Here is a 22,832-nt window from a genome sequence, read left to right on the forward strand (position 1 = left end):
GGTGGCATATAAATTAAATAAAGAAATAAATAGCAAAAAAGATAAATAAATTATGTTATCCTGATATGCAAGTAAATATGATCTGGAAAGAGAGGCTGGTGCCATCGTTATAGAAGAGGAATGGGGTACCTGTTGCCTTCCAGGTGTTCTTGCACTGCAAATCCCATCATCCCTGATCACAGGCTGCGGCTGGTGCTGATGTGAGTTGTAATCCAGCAACATCTGAAGGATCACAAGTTCCCTAACCATAGTATAAAGCTAATGTATCTAATCCCTCATAGCCATTATGCTCCTGATATTGAATAGGCAGCAATTACTTCAAATTACACTCATAATCTAAGAGCATTGCCAGTGTTCGTCTCTTGAGTATCTAGTGAATTAAAATCTGCCTGCAGTGTATTTGTATATGCTTGTTTTGTAAGGAGCCACAGACTCTGCAGGTATGTTTTCAAAATAAAGATGCTGCAGTAAAGACCCTGCTTAACCTAATACTTACTTAATTTTGATATTGACCTCAAGAAGCATTTTAAGATTGTCAGCAGTGAAGCGGCAGTAAATCTATATATCTCATGTGCAGCTCACTTTTTCCCTAAATAGTTCAGGACAGCATGCTCTATCTTATCCCCTCAGTAATCCTGTGCAGGAGATCAGGCTAACAGAGGATAACTCTCCCAAGGTCATCCAGTGAGTTTCATGGCTGAACTAAGGTTTGGAACTTGGCCCCAGGCTAATGTTCTTATCAGCTACACTCCCTTGGTTCTGGGAGAGTATTCCAAAAGTAGGTTTTCACAGCAGGAAAGAGCCTACCCTGAGTTCTAGCCACCAAAGGTGAGAATGATATTAGTATTAGGCAGGGTGATACATGGCCTTTTTCACCTTGGGAACCTTGGATTACCAGAACTTTTTCTTTTACCTACTGAATGCTCTGACACGGCTCTGGCCAGTAGTCATTGACACATCATCTGGCAATCCACTGGGCTTCACTCCTTGCCTTTCTCACTGTAGCAAGTGCCTTTTTGCAGGGTGCTCACTTCACAAGAGCCTCACACTTTGCAGTAATAACAGGCTCCATGTCTGTTATGCCCACCTCAAACCAGTCAGGGAACTGTTGCTCTTTTTTTGCTGTGCTGTAGATTTCATTGGTTCCACCTTGCTTCAATGCTATCTCTGGGGCAGTTCAGTAGAGCTTGTTGGGCAGAATCAGAGAAGTATTCACAAACTTCAGGTATGACTGTTCTGGCAAAGTTGATCCAAAGCCATACTTTCTGCTTTGTACTGTGGGTCCTCTTTATCTGGAGATGAATCTTGCTGACCTCCAGGGAGTGATCTGTGTCACAGTAAGTACTGTGGTAACTCTGTGTCACATGAACACAGTTTAGTGCTGCTCATCTAGTGACAATCAAGTCCAGTTGGTTCCAGTGGCCTGACCTTGGATGTCTCCAGGACACTCGGGGTTTTGCCTTGGTAAAGAAGAATGCGTTTGTGATGGAAAGGCTGTGATAAGAGCACAGCTCAAGCAGCCTTTGTCCATTCTCATTTATGCTGCCAATACCAAAGGGCCTATGCAGTTGTCCCATGTGAGATGGTCGTTCCTACCTCTGGCATTGAAATCTCTCAACACTGATTAATTATTGCAGCAAGGGCTGCAACTTTGAAAGTACCTTACTTTTGGTTTTATTGTTTAATTATGCTTATGAGATAACCTGCTAATGCTAATGATTAAGGTTTATGTTCTTCTGTTGCACAGGGAAGCTACCCTGGACTAATGCCTGGCTGGTTTGTAGTGCCAAGCAAAGTCACATTGACTGAGCAGCTGCTAGAAGGCTTGGTGGTATCTGCCACCAAATGACATGTCATGTGTGTAGTTCAAAACTACTGTATCAAAGGATAATAAACCCGCAAAGCTAACTGACACAGTGTATTCCGGCGCATGATTCAATTACTTCTCTGCAGAAAGTCAGTTTACTACTTGAAGAAAAGAGAGAAATTTAAACAGCTCTAGCTAATTGCAGTTGACAAGACAAAGGCAGTTTGACTTTCCAGTATTAATTAGCAAACCCATACTAATTAGCTTGTATAAGCACAATTCATGCTTCTTTCTCTAAATGCAATTAATATTGCAACTGAAGACGTCTCTGGGCTGTGCCGCTGTATCATTAACATACTTCACCCTAATTAAGTATGGACAGCAGAGGCTGCAGAAATGAGTTTGTGATTATAGCCATATAGAAAATCCCTTCATGTTTCATATCTATAGTGAACTTGAGCCTGAAATGTATTTTCTAGTTTACGATAAATTAAGCTTCATTCTGGTGCAGTAAAGGGACTTTTATTTGTCTTGTTTTGTACTGTATGCTTTTTCACCCCTTGTGAAACCCCCTATACAGTAGTACCTTGGCTTACGTTACCCTCGGGTAACGTAAACTTTGGGTTGAGAAAGCGGCAAACCTGGAAGTGTTTCGCGGCACGCACATGCTCAGAAGCGGTCCCTCCGGTTGCGGAAACCCCGGGATCCGACCGGAGCTCCGGAACGGATCCCATCTGCAACCAGAGGTACCACTGTACTTGCACAGATGCACTATTTGTTCCCTTAGTTGTGTATCTGCACTTCCAGAGAGGAGGGGATCAAGAAGTTTTTAACTTCACTTCTTTCACACTAGCAATACTTTTGTTCATAAGTGATAATCAAAAACTGTAATCTTGGCTGCTGTCCCTTATTGGAGCTAATGCCAGAGATGGTATCACACCAATAAAATTGCTTTTGTGTTTAATGTTGCTTCCTTGCTGCAGAAAGTCCGCGAGCACCTCTGCTTATAAATGAGACTTGCTGGCTCAGCAGCCCCTCTGCTATAGTGAGTCTATAGCATAGTTGTAAAGCATTGCTTTACAGTGCCAGGTCTCTGGTGCTTCAGTTTTTCAGGTGATCTCAGGTGTGTGGGTTGGGAATAACCTCTGACTGAGGTGGCTAGAGTACTACCACCAATCAGAAGAGGGCTATAGAGAGTTAGATCATTAATCCATTTGAGACAAATTCATATGTTCAGGCAAACATGTTTCTGCACTGTGGTAGTTATTACTAGTTCTAGCTACTGTTATGATACTCAGTTATGCACACACTCCTGATGATACCAGTCAGTAATACCAGTGGTTTATACTACCATTGCAATAACTAGTGTAGAAAGGGAAAAGTAGGTATATGGGGTCAATATCAGTTCACATGTTGATCAGCATTTTCATTGTCTACACGTAGTGACTTTGGGCCTGGGCCTCAAGATTGTGCTCTTCTGTCACTGGGCATAGGAAGTAGTGTGTGCCTCAAGCAGACATGCTCAGATTCCAGCTTTCATTTTATCCCTTGATAAAGTGAAAGGACCTTGGGAACTTGACAAGCTGCCCTATAGCTTTGCAAATAAATATTCTTGAGGACACAGTTATTACTTCCTGTAGTGGCAGAAGAACAGAATCTGATCACCCAAGAGCTGCTACCTGCCACATAGGCTTTTAGGTTGTCCATCAGTTCCTGAACTGGCCCAAATTTTTAAAGAATTTAGTGTCAGCTAGTGTTTCTGTTTTGATCTGGTAAAGAGTTTGATTATCAAATGCTTCCGTTCTCGTCCTTAATGGGATCTAGTTGAAGAGTCAAGCCCCTAGAGAGATTATTTTGGACCAGTTTGCACGATCCCAGGATCTTGAATACATAGGAGCAGTGGTGAAGCTGCATGCTCCGCTACTGGGGCGGAGAGCAGACGGGGGCATGGTTGGCGCCTCCCTGGGGCGTCTGTTGCAGAGTGGGTGTGTGCGGCACATGTCCAGGGGGCCCGCCGCGATGGCACCCTACTGGAATAGTGGTGCCGGGGGTGGTCTGCTCCGTCCGCACTCCCGTTCCTCCGCCAGTGCCTAGGAGCAATTTAAAGCTAATTGCATATAGTTGACTGAAAGAAAATGTGAAAGGTAGTACAATATTGTAGAGGGCTTCAAGAAACAGATTCAGGCTTCAGTAAGTGGATCCTCTCACTTCACTTCTGCTGCCAGAATGTAGATTTCTATTTCCTGAATTTCAGGGATAACTTGGCAGCGAATCATCAGAACTGTGTTGCCTGCTGACTCTGATATTAAGTTTGGAAGATAACAAGACTGTATCAAAGGTTTTTATTGTGCCAGATTTAGTGCAACATCCTGAAGTAGCAGTTAAGATCTACAAAAGTTTATCAGAAGCGATGGGAGAGATAATTTAGGCAAATTTGTGCTCTGAAAATCAATACAAGAATGCAGGATTGTAAATTGCAGTGTGGGTGGAGGAAGAAGAGAAGAACAATATAGCAAACAAGAGAAGTTATATTCAGTAACATTACTATAAGCAAAGTGTTATTCTGTCAAACACAAGGAAAAATAAACATTTTAAACCCAAAATTTGTGAATCACTAATGTCTAAAAATGGAGAAAAGCATGAAACGCTCCCCTCAAATAAAAATCACTACTTCACATTCCCACAACAGCTTATGATATTTTAAATGGCTTCATTCCTCTTCCTTCAAGCTTCTTAAAGGAAAATCCCAGTTCCACAGAGTCAAAATACACATCCATACAAAATATTTTTACTTTGGAATAATCAACCTTAATAAGAACTGCTGCTCCATTCATAAGTATGCTTTGGAGGCATGGAAAGTTCTCTCTCTGTTCAAGTTCTTTATTACGGTCATAGACCAGCATAAGCAAAACATCTAAGTAAATAGCATAACAGTATGAATCTAAGCAAATAATTATTAAATAAAGGGGAGCAAGAACCAAACGTAGATTTAAACTTTTACATAGAATACTTAATTAAGCATAGATAATGGGTGAGTAAAAATTTATAAGAAAAATTAAAAGATCGGTTAACACAGCTGTATGGGGTGAGCTTCAGAAGTGCGGATCTAACAATATGGCCTTCAGTTTAGGATTAAATTGTCGCATCTGTTTAATCACCATATTGTCCATGTGCTTAAACCATGTTAAGAGTTTAATGACCTTGAGCATCCACCCTAACTAACCAGCCTGTTATCACTTGGCCTCCCTCCTGCTGCAAGTTAAATCTATATAGCAATTCCATGTTTTAAAACTATCAAGCAATAAAGCAGTCATCATTTAAAAACATAAGCATACAAACCTCCCTCTAGAGAGGTCCAAGCACTGTGCATCAATTGAACTGATGTGGAATGGAACATCTCCTTTGGGTCTGTTGCTCACAGCTGACCTCAGTGCATCACTTTGCAAAATGGTAGTTTCATAAAGCAAACATTGCCTAATCCAGTTTAATATTTCTAGATGAGAGCATTTTTTGCCTGCATTTGTTAGATTGTGTATATAAATCTAGCCATTGTTTCTTTCTCTGTTGCCTTTTGTGTATGCAATAACCTCCTGCGAGCAAGCATTGCACCATTTCTTTGTTTCCTGCTCAAGCCAGTTGAAATGAATGGTCCCTGGAAGAATTCCCTCTGGTTGCTACAGTGCATCTGCCTCATGCTCCCTCTTCAGAAATTGATGTTCCATTTAGAAGACCCTGGCAAAATTGGAACCATCTGTTGTAGATTCCTGGAGGTGGAACAAATATAGATGCAGAAACACCAGGACCTTGATGAGGTGAATGTTAATGAAACAAAAGTGACACCAGGTTAATAATCAATGATACTGCATTTCCATATTTTGGCAACACCAGATTATGCATAGAATGGTCCTCTGTGTTTAAGTGCACTTGCTGCAAAAAAAGAAGTGAGGAGTTAGATAAAATTACTATCAATTGCAGTGATTCAGAGCTTTAATCTGAAAGTTGGATTTGTGTTTGTTAGTGTCTCTGGTAACTTCTCTTTCTTGCATCATGGATGTTGGCAAATTGAGTTTTTAAAAGGCCAAATAATATTAGAATTGGATCTGTCAGAGATGTGGAGAGGAAACTGTGTTTAAATGCTCAGGAGCATGGCAAGTAGTATTTTATATTACAGATTTTTATATTATGGATGTGCTTTCTGTGTTATTGAACATTCTGTATGGTTCTAGGCAGCTGAAACTCCTCATTTACTTAGAGAGATGATTGGTAGGGGCTTTGGTTATTACTTTGCTTTTGGAGTTGTTCTTAAACAGCCTTCAGTTTTCCAGATGGTGGGTCTGTTTAACAGGGTATGAAGGGGATAGTGGGAGAATGATTGGAAAATGCTTCATTTCAATTTAAGGGCCAGTATGGTTCAGTTGGACTTAGACCTAGGAGGCCTGTTGTGAACTCATTGTGATGTCTCTGTTCCTGGGCTGAAAATGTGTACTGTATTTTTCGCCCTATAGGACGCACTTTTCCCCTTCCAAAAATGAAGGGGAAAAGTGTGTGCGTCCTATGGGGCGAATGCAGGCTTTCGCGGAAGCCTGGAGAACGAGAGGGGTCGGTGCGCACCGACCCCGCTCGCTCTCTAGGCTTCAGGAAGCTATCCGCAAGCCGTGGGAGCCCACGGGAGTTCCCCCCGGGCTCCCATGGCTTGCGCAGAGCTGCCTGCACCCCGAAGCCCCGGCGCGCTGAGCAGTCGCGCCTGGGCTTCGGGTAGCTCTGCGCAAGCCGCGTGAGGGCTCCCCCGGCTTGCGCAGCGCTGCCTCTTATCCCGAAGCCCCGGCGCGCTGAGCAGTCGCACCGGGGCTTCCGGTAGCTCTGCGCAAGCCGCGTTAGGGCTCCCCCGGCTTGCGCAGCACTGCTTCTTATCCTGAAGCCCCGGCACGCTGAGCAGTCGCACTGGGGCTTCGGGTAGCTCTGCGCAAGCCGCGGGAGGGCTCCCCCGGCTTGCGCAGCACTGCCTCTTATCCTGAAGCTACCCGAAGTGACTGCTCAGTGCGCCGGGGCTTTAGGATAAGAGGCAGCGCTGCGCAAGCCAGAGGAGGGCTCCCCCGACTTGCGCAGTGCTGTTTCTTATCCCGAAGCCCTGGAGCGCTCAGCTTCGGGTAGCTCTGCGCAAGCCGCGGGAGGGCTCCCACGGCTTGCAGAGAGCAGCCTGTTCTGGGGGCTGGGGTCGGGGGAAGCTCGGGCTTCCCCCGCCCCAGCCTCGCGCCTTGAGGGGGGAAATAATTTTTTTTCTTTATTTCCCCCCCCCAAAAAAAACCCACTAGGTGCGCCTTATGGGCCGGTGCGCCCTATGGGGCGAAAAATATGGTAATACTTTTAACTTGCCTTACGTAGATGTAGGAAGTTGCCTTAGGCCAGGTAACACACTGTTTGTCTATCATTCTTAGTATTGTCTACTGTGGTAGCAGCTCTCCAGGGTCTTAAGCAGAGAAGGCTTCTTTTTCTGTCTTCTGATAGGTGCTCTATCTAACTCAAGGATGGGGAGCCTGTGGTCCTCCCAATGTTATTGGACTCCAACTCCCCATCAGCACCAGCTAGAATGGCCCATGGTTAGGAATGGTGGAAGATGTACTCCAGCAACACCTGGAGGACCACAGGTTTCCTAGCCTTACTCTAACTGAAGTTGTCATGCATTGAAGCTTAGACATTTTTCATGCTTGCTTGCAGGAGGCTTTACATTGGTATTTGCTATGGGAGCACAAAATTTGTAGCATGGTATTGGGCACAGGATTCAGCTTCCTAAGAATCATTGTTTTGTTGTATTTTTAAATCTGGCTCTTCTGGCTACAAAGTTAGGCTTGAAGATGTGTGTGGCATCCTCTCCTGAGATCTCACTAAGCAGAGCAGAGATTCCCTGTGGTTGGGGCTTCTTTCTTGCTCATAGCTCTCCATGACTAGCAAATCCAGAATGGATAATAAAACCATGCGAAAACCACTTAGTTGGTCTTTAAGGTGCTACTGGAAGGAACTTTTTTATTTTGACTATGGCAGACCAACACGGCTACCTATCTGTAACTAAAACCATGTGAAACGGGCATAATTTTGTTCATGATGCTTTATTTGCATTACTTGCAGAATGTACATTTCTTTGTTGCAGCATTCAATTCATTTTGGTTCAGATAAGAACAAAACAAAACTGTTGGCACAGTGTGCATTGGGAGCAACTGATAATACAAAAGGGAGTTAAAGGTTACTCAGCCCTTCCCCACCCCTGCACTGATGAAGGGAGGTACCATATTTTTTGCCCTATTGGACGCTCCGGCCCATAGGACGCACCTAGATTTTTTGGGCTTCCCCCGACCCCAGCCCCCAGAACGGGTGCCAGAGCTTCGCATCGGGCTCCGGAGGGTTGCGCAGAGCTTCCTGAAGCCTGGAGAGCAAGAGGGGTCGGTGCGCACCGACCCCTCTTGCTCTCCAGGCTTCAGCGAAAGCCTGTATTCGCCCCATAGGACGCACACACATTTCCCCTTCATTTTTGGAGGGGGAAAAGTGCGTCCTATAGGGCGAAAAATATGGTAGCTTTCTCCCTCCACTGCCTGATCCTTTGCATGTCTAGTGGGGAAGCAGTCCTGCTAAGTATGCAGAGGCTCACGGCCCCAGCCCATCCCTTTTGTTGCTTGGTTGCTTTCAGTTTAATATCTGTGCAGCTGGTGGGCAGAGGTGGTCCCATCGGGACAGGTATTTTTTTCCAGGAGTTGCCGTGTCGCCTCTCCGAGGCAAAGAGATCTCGCGGAGGCACTTTACTTGTGACCTTTTGATAAATTATTAACGGCCTCCCCCTCCCTATTTGGAATCACTTAATTGAGGTTGACAACTCTTTGTTGTATTACAGGCTCTGGCTTGTCAGGAGAATTTTTTTACTCATCTATGAATATTTCATTAACCTCTAAAGACAGGCTGCTTCCTTCTGAGCTCTTGCCAGGCCCTGTCCTGTTGGAGTTGCTTTCAGCTGTGGCATCTTTGCAGAGGATCTTGCACCCTCTTCTCTTCCACTTGGTGTTCAGTCCAATTCCTTGACTGACAGCAGTGGGGCTGCAAGAGTCCCAAAAACGATTTGTACATTTTAGCACCGTTTCTAAGCATAGTTTATTTTCGTGTTCCTCTTTGTGGCTTTTCAATTTCCACCACATAGTATTGTAGAGTTGGAAGGGACCCTGAGGGTCACCTAGTCCAGCCCCCTGCAATGCAGGGATCTCAGTTAGATCATGCATGGCAAGATGACCACCCAACTTCTGCTTGATGGGAGTTTGTTCCACTCTCGAATAGCTCTTACTGTCAGAATGTCCTTCCTGATGTTTCCCAGTTGTGTCTGCTCCCTCCCCGGGAGAATGTTGTGGCAAGGGGCAAACTTTTGTTCTAAAAGGCAGGATATAAATGTACCCTCAAAATAAAATCAATAAAAAAGTCCACCCCAGTCCTAATCATTAATTAGAAAAAGTTGCATTTTAAAAATTTTTGGAACATAGGCAGCTGACTTATATATACCAAGTCCACCATGGTTCCTTCTAAGTTAGTACTGACTACAGCAGGGAAGGGGAACCCTCCAGATGTTGAATTCCAGCTCCCGTCAGCCCCAGTCAGCATGACTAATGGTCAGGGGGTGATGGGAGTTGGAGTCCCAAAACATCTGGAGGGCCACAGGCTCCCCTTTTCTGGTCTACATTGTTTAACTCTTCAGGTTTTCAGGCAAGGGTCTTTTCAAGCCCTACTTGGAGATGCCAGGGATTGAACTGGGTTTCTTGCCTTGCACAGTTCTTACTCCCTGCCAAAAAGAGCTTTGCTCTGATTGCCCTGGGACTGCACAAGCAAGACGGATGACAATTGTTCCTTTGTCCAGTTGTTGAGTCCAAAGTGTTCCTGGGCTATATGTGTTTCTGTTGCTATAACCCTTGGGTAGTGAATTGTTCACCAGGCATTTCTTTCCTTTGCCTGCCAGCCACCTACTAAATTTGCCAGTTATATCAGTGGCAGAGACCATGTTGCTGCTAAAGGGTGTCTGTTTTAATGGCGTGGATCTTAGTTTCCTGCCTTTGTGTGTGCATTCTAGTGGCCATGCTATTTTGACCATGCCTACCCTGGCATGCAGCCTTGGGAGACCTGGTAAAGAGGCAGTTGGACCCTTTGACCCCAAATTCTCATCACCCCTGTTGTCATCTATTATGAGCTGCCTTTTCAAATAATTTGATCAGAAGGCAGGGTATGAACCTTCAAAATATGAAGAGGTGTGCATATAAAGAGTGCTTCTATTATTTTAGAATGTATTCTCTGCAAAAATCAGCTTGCATTAAAAGCAAAATAAGATAATTATAGCCTTTATGGCTAGAGAGTGCTTGAAATATATGTGAGTGGTTTGGTGAAATCTGGGAAGCCAAAGGAGTGTCTTAATTAAGATTTCCAGAACTCAGTGGATTGTTGTTGATGATTATAGTGCTTTAGGGCCCTGCAGATCTCCTTGCCCTGTGTTGATGACAAGCAACAGTTGAATAAACCATGCAAATTTGCATGATTATATACAGTTAATAGAATTTAGGTTTTCTTGGCATAGAATTCGGTTAGTATTGGTATGGATGGTGGGTGGGGGTTTTTTGGTTGGTTTTTTTTAAAATAGAAATGGTTCCCCACAAATATTTGTAAGCCCAACTTTCTTTGCTACCCTGGAAATGGTAAGAGGAGTCATTGCTGTTCATGCTTTACTGTTAGTGACAGCATCTTCACACACAAGTGCTACGGGGAATCGGGGTATTGTTGCAGTGTATTGCTTTAGAGCAGTGTGGCTATGCCCTTGGCGCATTGCTGCATTAAGATTATGGAGAATGGAGTGCATGGGCCAGCCTTCCTCAACCTGGTGCTTTCCAGATGCTTTGGAATACAACTCCCTTCAGCTAGAGGAAGGGCAGCACTGGCTATGTGACTCTTTCTCTTGCCATTTGTGTGTTTGAGCATAGAGTTCTTCTTCCCAAGACTGCCTGGTTTATGTGCACTTAAATATTTATGGCTTTAAATACCTTCTTGAATTGTGTTGAGACTTGTAGTTAAACATGGCCTTTCACTTCCAAGTATCATGCCATCTCTACACAATTCACTTCTTATTTATCTTTGACCTTAAAAAAACCCCCTGCTCTTTCTCAAGGAAGCTTTTGGAAATCTTTCCTCAGCCCTTTTCTGCTGTTTGCTGAACCTTTTATAACGTTTGCAATAGACTCTCTGCTTGCGTGTGTGTGTAGCTTCCAGGCATTTATGGGTGGCATTGTTCTTCATAATTTAGCACAAATATGTTGGGCTCTGCACTTTATTTACATTTTACAAGGGTGGCAGGAATTACATCAATAGTTCCACCAGTAGAACAACATCTTTAGTTTGAGCAAATTTGTTTGATTTTAAGTTTGTTAAAGACTTAGGATTTAGCCTAAGACCTTAGCAAAGGGTGGGGGAAAATCTGCATTAATAGAAATGGTTGAATTATTTCCTGTGTGTGTATGTCATTAGCAAGATGTTTCTTACATTTACGCCCCACTTTTAAGGTAAGACTGTCTCCTAAAGTAGCTTACAATCCTACAACAAGAGACAACATTCTAGGGGTACTGTAGATTTGTTTATGATATACTCACCTCATCTCTGGCAGTTAGGGTCATAATCCAGGTTCCAGGTTTCTGCCTCCAAAGGGGTGGGGGCATATGGGAGGGGCTGGCAAGCCGATAGAAACATCCCTTCCACTCATCTGCAGAGTCAAGGCTGCATTCAAATAATCTATTTTGTGTCTGTTACACATTTGGGGATTCACATGCTCACCCCATTATGTGATAATTGCAACAGTCATAGAAATTTCAACCTGACTGGGATAAGGGACATTTTGCTTGGGTCAAAACATATATTGCTGCATAAGCCCCCCACCCTGTTTGTTCCGCTTGCCAAGGGATAACAATATTTGAAAGTGCAAAAGAACGGGAACCCTGCCTGGCAAGATATTCAGAGCCTTCACTCACACCAGAAGTACTTAGTGATGGTTAAAGCAATGCAACAGTAGCATAAGACCAAACTGAATTGGGCTGATTTAGAATCTGGATTAATGTCATGGAGCAACACACCAGTTTCCATGCTAGCATGAAGAGAGGGCTAAATGCTTCCTCCAGCAGGTTGCTGCTTATAGTGTATGTATAGTGTAGACACAGATATTTGGATATACATACCATACATGCTGACTTCAGCTCCTCTCAAATATAGCATGGATTGTGTGTCCCCCCCACTCCTGTTGCTTTTAAAAGAGGGCAATTTTTCAAGTTTATACCAAATGTCACTCTATTTCATTTTCAAATATATTCTCCGGGAAAGAAGGCTCGCTCTACCCATTTTCAATCTCTAAAGTTAATACATGAATTTATATTCTTTTCTCCCACTCGCTCTCTTAAATTAAGAGGCGTAATTACCAGGAGCGCTAGCTACAAACGAATAAAGTGCCATGGGAGGAGGAGCTGTCACCACTGGCTGCCTGGGGCAGCTGCCCCCCTTCCGACCAGGCTCCTTCCCGCTCCCTCGAGGATTCTGCTTATACGGCAGTTTCTCTCTCATATCCAGAGGCAGGAAGCAACCCTTCCCCACATCAGGGCCATCATAAAAATTCTTCAAGTTTATAAACCACTGTTTTCTGTGAGCATCTTTCCTTTCCACATAAATTTACCTATTTGCTGAGATAGCTGGCCGGCTACCTCGCAGGGATGCTGTAGCAGTGAGCTTCCCTCATAGGCACACTGTTTAGACTAGGTGACTTTTGAGGCGCTGTCCAGCTGTATGATTCTACTTGTTACCACAGGCACAACAACGATCCAAGCAACCTCAAACATGCACCACCACCTGCCAAAAGGAACAGACTTTTCCAGTAATAAGATTCAGCATTGGCATAGCACAATCTTTGGCAAGGTACTGTGCAGTCATTTAGTATTCCATCTAATCTTAAGATTTTTCACACTTGGCACACATGCTTCCAGATGCTGTGTAATACTCAGGACACACACTAGAAACTAATGTGTGTCAACAGCACTAGGTGCAACACTGAAGAAGAAGAAGAAGAAGAAGAAGAAGAATTTTATTATTTATAGTCTGCCCATCTGGCTGGGTTTCCTCAGCCACTCTGGGTGGTTGACAGCATATTAAAAAATTCTAAAACATCAGATATTAAAAATTTCCCTATACAGTGCTGCCTTCAAGTGTCTTCTAAAAGTCAGATAGTTGTTTATTCCCTTGACATCTGATGGGAGGCGTTTCACAGGGCGGGCACCACTACAAAGAAGGCCCTTTGCCTGGTTCCCTGTAGCATCACTTCTCACAGTGATGGAACCGCCAGAAGGCCCTCGGAGCTGGACCTCAGTGTCCGGACTGAACGATGGGGTGGAAACGCTCCAGTGCTTGCCACACATTATTTCTTAGTAATCCTGGCTCACAAATCAGCTTCTCAGCTACTACACTACACTCTGTTGCTCTATTGGCATCCGCCTGCCTCAAGAGACAATGGAGTGCGCCTCTGGGGATGAAGCTAAACAGCTGTGCTAGCAGCACCGAAGTGACTTCCCCAGGGTGCGAGACTGGGCAATGTGTGTGGAGCTTCTGGGCTGCCCAGACGACAAGACCCCCTTCTCGGCCTCACTGATATGATCCAAAGGAAAGCAGAGCAATAAGTTTGGCACCAGCTGAGCTGCCGGAGTTGAGAAGGAGGCATACAAGGTGCCATCCAACTACTTTAGGGACTCCACTCTAGATTTGTATAGGGTTTACTCCTGAGCCTTCTCTTCTTTCAAAGATATCCCTCAAGGCAGCAGTGGTTTAGGCTCAGTTTTCCTTCTCCTAGATCTGCCAGAACCTGCCTTTTTGTGTAGGGAAGTGTAGGGAAAGACCCTAATTCACCGAGGGTTTGAGACCCTCACCTGGTTGAGCTGGCCAGTCAAAGCCATTTCCCAGGGTGTGGCCGCTGTCACATGCTGACAGCTTCTAGGAGCTGCAAGTGAGAGCTGAGTGCAGTGTGGGGACCAAAGGCAGACAAACTACCCCAGAAGGAGCATGACATGTTCCCCATGCTATGGGGGTATTACCACTGCGCTAACCCCCCACCACCACCCACATTACATTATACTACACTAGTTGTCCCTTAATATAGGACTGCTCTCCATAGTATTGAATACTGTAGTAAATCTAAAATTTCTGCAGCAGCATTGTTTTTAAAAAGACCATATTTTGCCTTATATCTAGTTGTACTATTAGTCCATCTAGCCCATGTTTTCTGCTCTTAAGGACCAGTCTAGGCAAAATGTCATTCATGTAATTTGCTATTGTGTGAATTTAAAAGTATGTAAGTGTAGGGGCCCTGATCCCTGTTGTGACCAGGGTGGGTGGTAGGGGGATTTTAACCTTTGCCTCCTCTGCAGATTGGGGGAATCGCACCTTCTCTTTACATTTGGGAAAACTTCCATTGGTGCAGATGACAATTTCTTTCCTGTGCAGCCATGTGGGAAGGGGTGGCCTGGATCAGGACCAGAGTGGGGTACGGTTAAATCCTATTTACAAACAAACACACACACACACACACACACCACCAGCACAGGATCCTGACTGAGATCAGAGCCTTTACACTTGCTATCTACACTTCAAAAAACAAAACATATACCAAATTTTTCAGTGTATAAGACTAGTTTTTTTTAATAAAAAAATTGTCAAAAATCAGTGGGTGTCTTATACATGGATAGTGCCGAGGGCGGACTGGCGATTGGTTGTTGCCCAAAAAATAGGGGGTGTCTTATACATGGGGGCATCTTATAGACAGAGAAATACGGTAATTGCTAATTGCACCAGTGGCATCTCATCTAGTTATCCCCATCTACCAGTTGCTCTCAAGTGGAGTCCCCCCCCCAACCTGCCACCTGATCCTTTTGTTTAGTGATACCATGGATTGAACCTGGGATCTTCTGCATGCAGAGAATGTGCTCAGCCACATAGCTATGGACCTACCCTGGCGTCTTCCCTGCCAATCATAATGGGGCATGTTCATCTCTGCCTCCTTCTGCTGTATAAGAAAAGAGCAAACATGAATTCTCTCTCATTCCCTTAACTACCCTCCCATCACATCTGGCCTGTAATGTATTACCATGGTCACCCAAATGGCATTTGTTGATTTTAGTCACAATAGCGGGAGATGCCTGAAACAACTCACTGAGGTTTTTCCCCTGCACTAGTCAAAGAACTCATCGAAACCCCACATTAATTGACTGTAACCTTTAAGATGCCTTTAAGATCTACTCATTCCTCTCAACTCCAGTTTCAAGTAGGCTGTTTTGTTTTAAGTGCTACAAGAAATTCCTCTCAGTAGGAAGTGCAAGAAAGCTGGTGCCCGTAGAAAAGGTAAAAACACGTTTGAGCTATTCGATGTTAGGAGTGGATCGCCTATTAACCCTGGTAAAGAACAATGTAACCAAATTAGAAATACCACAGGGAACCGCATAGAGATGTTGCATCTGATAATGAGACATCCAGTTTGAGGTAACTAGAAAGGGATGTCTCTGTGGGGAGTGGGGGTGGCTACTCTACTTTTAGCTGAAGCTATTAAAAAAAATTACCTCATGAACTGAGCCAAAGCAAATAAGTACCTATCAACACACCATTCAAGGTTCTGCATTGTCAGGAAATTGCATTTTAATTGCAATTAAACACACATGCGTACATGAGCACATGGATACGCAACACAGAGTTATTCTACCTTGCTAGTGTTGCATCTCTCTGCGCGACCTAAAGCATCAGTTTTGTTCATGCCTCTTGTTGAATCTGGTGTGACTTATTGTTGAGCAAATGCATATTGAATTGTGCTGAAAACACCTGGAGTGCAGGTGAGATATTACTATATTTAGCAAAAGAGGACTACTATGACAACCTTTCATTGTGCTTAGGCAAAGGAAGATGTTGTCATTTGGCAGCCCAAATCTAAGTACTTTGTATAAGAATCATGTAAAGTCTACTACAGCGGTTGGCGCTGTGGTTTAAACCACAGAGCCTAGGGCTTGCTGATCGGAAGGTCGGCAGTTCGATTCCCTGCGACGGGGTGAGCTCCTGTTGCTCAGTCCCAGCTCCTGCCCACCTAGCAGTTCAAAAGCACGTCAAAGTGCAAGTAGATAAATAGGTACCGCTCCGGCGGGAAGGTAAATGGCGTTTCCGTGAGCTGCTCTGGTTCACCAGAAGCGGCTTAGTCATGCTGGCCACATGACCTGGAAGCTGTCTGTGGACAAACGCCGGCTCCCTTGGCCTATAGAGCAAGATGAACACCGCAACCCCAGAGTCATTCGCGACTGGACTTAACTGTCAGGGGTACCTTTACCTTTACCTTAAAGTCTACTGAGACTTTGCTCTAAGACTAAGCTCTGAGAGAAGAGAAGAGCAGCAGTTCAAGTACAAATACAAATGTATTGTGCTCCCATTTCTAATTCCTTATGGATGACAAGATGCAGCAGGCACCGTGGAGCAAACTGAGCTGGACGAGCACATCCCACTTAGCTTCTGTGGTTTCAAAAGCCTATAGTGGGGTTAAGATCCTAAAGTTCATTTGGCCTGCACCCTTTACCATACTGTGGATGGAAGCAGTGGTGTGGCAGAATGCAGGGATATGGAACAGTAAGTGGGGTGAAAGGCGATGACAGAGCCAACTAATTTAGTTTTGCCCTCATCCTCTACCTAGAGCAGTGTTTTTCAACCTTTTTTGGCCAAAGGCACACTTGTTTCATGAAAAAAATCACGAGGCACACCACCACTGTGTGCGGAGAGGGAGATGTCAGCGCCCCGCTGCTCTCTATGGGGAATCGGATGAGAGCGGACCACCTGTCCGCTCTCGTCCGCTCTCATCCGATCCCATCCGATCTGATCCCCACCCAGGATGGATGGGAAATAGGGTGGACACAGTCCGGCGCACGCCTAGTGGGCGAAAATTTGACTTTTTTTTTTAAAAAAAAAAATCTTTCAAATTTTTCAATTTTTCCCCCGGTACACCAGGCAACATCTCGCGGCACACTAGTGTGCCGCAGAACAGTGGTTGAAAAACACTGACCTAGAGAAGAGGAAAGTGAAAACCAGGGCCAGCCCCTGGACTGGACGAGTTTAAGAAGGCAGGCAGGTGGGGCTAGCTGATAGCAGACTGAGGTTGGTGGACACTGCCCCACTTTCCCAAAAGGGGCAGCCTCCACTGGTTGGAAGTTGGAGGAATGATTAAAAAAAATGCTAAATGAAAAGCAAAACATTATAAGCAATGATGGCACAAGTATTTGTGTGTGCACGGATACAGTTAGGGAATAAAATAAATGTATCTGAGGGGAAAGGAGTGACAAAATGTATAGGCCTGCATCTGGAACAGGGTTGAATTAGCTCCAGGCTTCAACTCAGATGCAGCCACCCACATATGGCCCACATCGTACTACATAGCACATTTTGCGCACATCAAGTCCTGGATTAATTTGATGTTTCCTAACTGGAAACAACTTTTTCAGGCTTCAAATGGAGGATCTTTGCCCAAGATCAGGTTGGATAGTCTCAAACTAATGGTCCCCATTAGGTGAATGTAAACTAACTGTATGTCCATCTCAAAAGACAGGTAAAGTGGAAATGAATGAGGCAAGAACAGCTAACCCATAATGCTATTATTTTATTCTTCCAGTCATGTTAGAAATGTTCTTGGTTTCTGCCGAAATGCATATATTATTTCTGGTGCATCCAGCCAAAGTATTCTGGTTTTATTGTTTCCCTGAGGATTAGCATTGGAGGTTGGCCCTGAATGGGACATTCTCACAAACAGAGGACCATACATTTTCAGATTTGTTTTAACATCTTCATTAATAGAAAGGATAGAAACTATGTGAGATAATTATACTGGAATTAGATTAAAGAGTGTTAGGCAATTTCCTACCACTTACCCATTGTTCGGCAAACTGTTAGATGAAATTCAGTGTTGGTAGGTACAAAATGTTGCATATTGGATTTTAAAAATAATAATAAACATTTTCCATTCACCACTCCTGAAATATATTTGAGACATTCTCTATAGCACCCTGGAAATGCCAGCTGAACGTACTACAGATGCAAAAAAGCAAACACAACATTAAGCATGATTACGAAAGAAACAGTAAATCATGCCAGTGACATTTTAATGTCTCTGTTTAAATGAGCGGCCCTTACATAAGTTTGACACGGCGGCCTGGTTTGCACATAACATTAAACTATACAGTGGCACCTCGGGTTAAGTACTTAATTCGTTCTGGAGGTCCGTTCTTCACCTGAAACTGTTCTTAACCTGAAGCACCACTTTAGCTAATAGGGCCTTCTGCTGCCGCCGCGCAATTTCTGTTCTCATCCTGAAGCAAAGTTCTTAACCCGAGGTACTATTTCTGGGTTAGCGGAGTCTGTAACCTGAAGTGTCTGTAACCTGAAGTGTATGTAACCTGAGGTACCACTGTATTTCCCTCAGGATCTGCTGCTACTTCCTCCTTGGTTTCTGACCCTCTGTCCAAGCAGAAAGTCTTGTTCTGTTGAGCAGGCAAGGGCAGGAAGTTTCTAACATAACAGGCCTGGCCAATTTCGGGACCTAATTCACATTCTCATACTATAAGAAGATGCAACCCTCAGTGTGTCTTGCATTGATGGAGAGTAGTCATATATTGTAGAAGTGGCTTGGTGAAGCCAACAGAAGACTCTCTAGCACAGTCCAAAACTGCACTGCATGGTCAAAACACTTCATCTTGCTTTCATTTTACACATGTATCACAGCTTAGGATTTTACTTATGGATGTGCCCTTAGTCATGTCATAAAGGCCTTGGCTGATATAAAGAATAGGCTGTCCATAATAGCTTTCAGTATAGCAGGTGTAATGGGGGGGGGGCCTGATTCTGAGCTGTGGAGTGCTGTTAAGTGATTCATCAACTCAGTGGGATTGGTGACCCACTCACAGTATTAGGCTTCTCATTTGTCCAAAGATGAAATCCTGCAATTCAATAAATTATCAAACAACGCTTCCATTTTTCAAATGTGATATCAATTCCTCATGGAATCTTCTGTTTGAGAGACTATCAGGTAAGTAATAATCCCTTTGGGGCAGTTTGTTTTTATACTAACAAGTCTTTTTGCCACGAAGGGAGGATGTGGAAATTGCAGCTTCCATCAGCACCACCAGGAGCACCTTGTTTACTTGTTTACAGGATCCGTGAATCACCTTCCTCGGCAGAGCCCAAGGCAATACGCAGCAAAAGATAAATAACAAAATATATCAATAATTAAAACACATAAAAGACAAAAAATCGTGTATAAAAAAACCAGCCATTAAAACACAAATCCACACATGGGATTTGTTTGGGGGTAGACATTGCCTTGTTAGCATCCTTCCAATGTTAACACCCTTCGCTGTATCACTCAGAAGTATACAGGCTATTCCCTCCCACATATATATGCACACTTTCATAATATGCTCAACCTCCTTCCTTTGGCCATAAACACACAGTCACAAGCCACAGCAATCTATTACTAACCCCTTGCCTTTTCCTCTAAAGGGAGCCAGGAGCAATTTATCTGCTCATGTCAAGAGAGCAGGTGGCACTTGGACTCAAGGCTGAGGCCGCTTAGCCAATGATAAATAGCCTATTTACTGGCGCTGCATCTTTGGATGCTGTCCGCACGCAGACCAGAGAACAGCACAGAACTATAATAACAAACCTCATTGCAACCTTCGGCAGGAATGGGAAGACAAAGCACATAATAAATGGCTTTGTGCTAGAAAGGTGGGGTGGAATTGAAAGTTTCCTTCCAGGCCTGATGCCTTGGAATTCACATCCCTGGAATTATCTAGGGCACCTGCTTTATCCTGGCCATCTGTAATGGGTTGTGCTAAGAAAGAGAGAAGCTCTGTAATCAGAAAATTGAGAGAAATGTTTCTTTCTGTGATAATCTTATCGGCCAGCCAATATACATTAACTTTATTTTATTTTTATATTGTGGGGATACAGGTGCAACTGTACTCCCTACCCCTCTCCATTGTTGTGACTGGATTTGGGAAGCAATCAGAAGTTAGGTTTTTTGGGGGGATGGAACATCCTGAATCTCCTTTCCTTGTTGGCAAAACAGGCCCTTAGTGATGCCATTTCTTTTCCACACTCTTAGTTCTAATAGCTATGCCTCTGCGTCCTTTATGCCTTGCAAACCTTTGATATGCTCTGGCAGCTTCATTTCTGACTGCTTCCTACGACGAGGAGTGGCTCTACAGTTGTCAACAAGTTGCCCTTTCCCCACCCACCCTTCTTGCCCTGCCTAATGAAGCCAAAGCCTTAGTACCATCTGGCTTCACTTGGACCCACTCCTCCTCCAGTGTGGAATTAGAATGCTGTGTGAGTCTCGCCAGCACTGCTGAAGGATACTGTATGCTAATAGCTTATCTCCCTTGGTGCTGAAGACTGAGCCCTTGGTGTGTGGTTTTTCCCCTGGTTTGCATCTCTAATTAGGGCAGCGCTTGCTCGTTGTTTTCCTACGTGTGCAGAAAACACTACATTTTTCTGTGGAGCTTTAAAGAAATGGCAGATGGCAAAGAGAAAAACGGAATAGGAAAGAACAGTCTTTGTTTTGGCTTGGGTGGGATGGGAGGGCTGGCCGGGAGGATGGCATGGCATTGAAGGATGTCCTAACATTTCCAGACAGATGTCCTACAAGCCAGTGTGATCTATAGTCAACCCAAAACATTTTCTCTTGTCAGAGTTTAATCAGATATGTGGAGGCAAATGCTGTTTCAGCATGCCTTTAGTTTAGAGGAGGGGGTATGTGCATTTTTAAAAAAATCATTTTTATTGCAGGATATTCATAGACAGCAAGGGTACATACAACATCCCTGTTCTCAGTTCACAGAGTCCTTTCTATGGGTTAGTTACATTTGATGTGAGACACTGCTGTCATAGACATTGGGGTGGGGGGGGGGAAAGCAAGGGTAATGATTTTCCATTCCTTTGCTTACTGTATGTGTCATGGTTTTGTGTCAGCATCATGAGGATATGTTCTTTATTTGTCTATCTGTTTGTTTTGGTGGTGCAAGATGTTGGAGAGCCCAGAGCACGTGCGTTAGTCCTTGAAGCTCTACTATCTTGTTCCTATTTGTCTCCAAGAACTGAGGAAACAAGGAAGCTTCTGGCTTGGCTCTCCCTTTTATATTGACAAGGGGAGGAACTGGATGGAGTAGTCTGGCATTTGCTTTGGTGGCAGACCATTTTCTTTTAGAGGAAGATCAGTTTTGAGGACCCTCAGCATTCTCTCGACATTTATTTGATTACTATACACTCAGAACCTATGCACATTTCATTTGTGTGCATTCAGCTTTATACGCTTAGCAAAGATAGATAGATAGATGGCAACCCCACCTACAATTTTCCCCAATGCGTTTTGACTATACAAGATTTTGGCGTCAGGCGTGACCTCCAGAATGTAACTCCTGTGTAATTTATGGGCTTACTGTACAGATGCTGCTAAAATGTCATTACTGCAGAGATCCTGTCCTCCTTGGAAGCGGCACTAGTGGAAACAAATTAAGCCAGAATACCCTGAATAAGTCTCCCTCTTCTAGTTAACCAGTAGTGTATGATCCATAAAGCAGTGTTTTGGCATCTATTTACCAAGGTGAGAGGCATGGCAGGTGAGGAGGTGCTTACTCAAACCTTCAGGCCTGCTGCTTACTCAGGAATGGACACAATTTCCCTTTTGATTATACTCTTCCCATCAACTTGTCTCCTCCATCGCTTTTTGTATCTACGTGTTCCTATGTAAATCTATGTGTCTTTGGGGAGTGGGAAACAAAGAGGGAGAGATTCACTTGCATCCCTTTGCTTGCTTTGCAGTTGGAGGCAGAGCTACAGGTGCTGAAGAGCCAGACAGGCGCCCATCATCAGAGTGTCTTCATCACTAGAGAGGAGGTGAATGCGCTGAGGTGAGCCTCCTCTCCTGCTTTCAGGGCACCCAGGGAGAAGAGAAGAGACCAAGACCATCTAATTAGGAAGAAGAAATCAATTCCTTAGTGATAGGGCTGTGAAGTTTAATTGGTATGATTAATTAACTAAACCATAATCTCAGGTTAAAATTTCTCTCCTGGCTAATTGGCAGGCTGAAAACAAGAGGGCAGAACTCTTGAACAGTTTGCCAACCTGTGTGGAAAAGCAGGCATTTTAAGGTGGCTTTTCTTTCTAGTTTGCAATACCCAAAGCTAAGAGCTGAGATGTCTGTCAAAATGAAGCTTTGCTCCTCTGCACCCCCCTCTCTATAGAATTTGTTGGCTGCTTTATCCAGGGCAAGCAAAGTGACCAAACAAACAGACCCAAACCCCCACATTAGATACATTAAAACCGAAAGGAAAAAAGAAGAAGAAATAACATTAAAAACATACCAACTGCTTCCAAAGAGTCACAGATTGTTAAAGGTCAAAGGCCTGGTTATAGATGAAAGCTTTTGCCTGGTGCCTATATATAATGAATTTAAATGTGCATTTTATACTTTACTTCTTTTGGTAATGTTTTCTTCTGATTTTGGGGGGGGGGTTAACTTTGCTGTGTTAAACGTGCATTCTGTAGTTGACCTCCTTTGCAATGTTTTATTTTGAAATCTTTCAGATAATATTTTAGTTTCCTGTTAATTATGTTGCCTTGATTGTATACTTTGATGTTTTAATGTGTTGTTAACCGCTTTGAGATTCCCCCCCTATATATATATATATATATATATATATATATATATATATATATGGTATAAACATGAAATGAAATGAAATGGTGCCAGGTGAGCCTCCTTGGGGAGAGCATCCCATAAACGGGGAGCCACTTCAGAAAAGGCCCTTTTTTGTAGCCACCCCACTTCTGGACATCTTGCAGAGGGGGAGCCCAAAGATAGAACAATATTAGAAAGTGCTGAGCTGAAATTCCCATTGCTGCTTCCTATAATCTC

General features: G+C 43.9%; 1 protein-coding gene across 2 annotated transcripts in view; it reads left to right on the forward strand.

Annotated features, from left to right (window-relative positions):
- MAD1L1 (mitotic arrest deficient 1 like 1) overlaps positions 1 to 22,832 on the forward strand; it is a 464,357-nt gene that overhangs the window by 210,889 nt on the left and 230,636 nt on the right. For both annotated transcript variants that reach the window (XM_083474732.1, XM_083474733.1), the window contains exon 14: positions 21,737 to 21,825. In XM_083474732.1, the coding sequence (XP_083330858.1) occupies positions 21,737 to 21,825 (89 nt within the window). The remainder of the gene's footprint in view (positions 1 to 21,736; positions 21,826 to 22,832) is intronic.

Source organism: Podarcis liolepis, assembly GCF_965112155.1.
Source record: "Podarcis liolepis genome assembly, chromosome: 14".
NCBI lineage: Eukaryota > Metazoa > Chordata > Lepidosauria > Squamata > Lacertidae > Podarcis > Podarcis liolepis.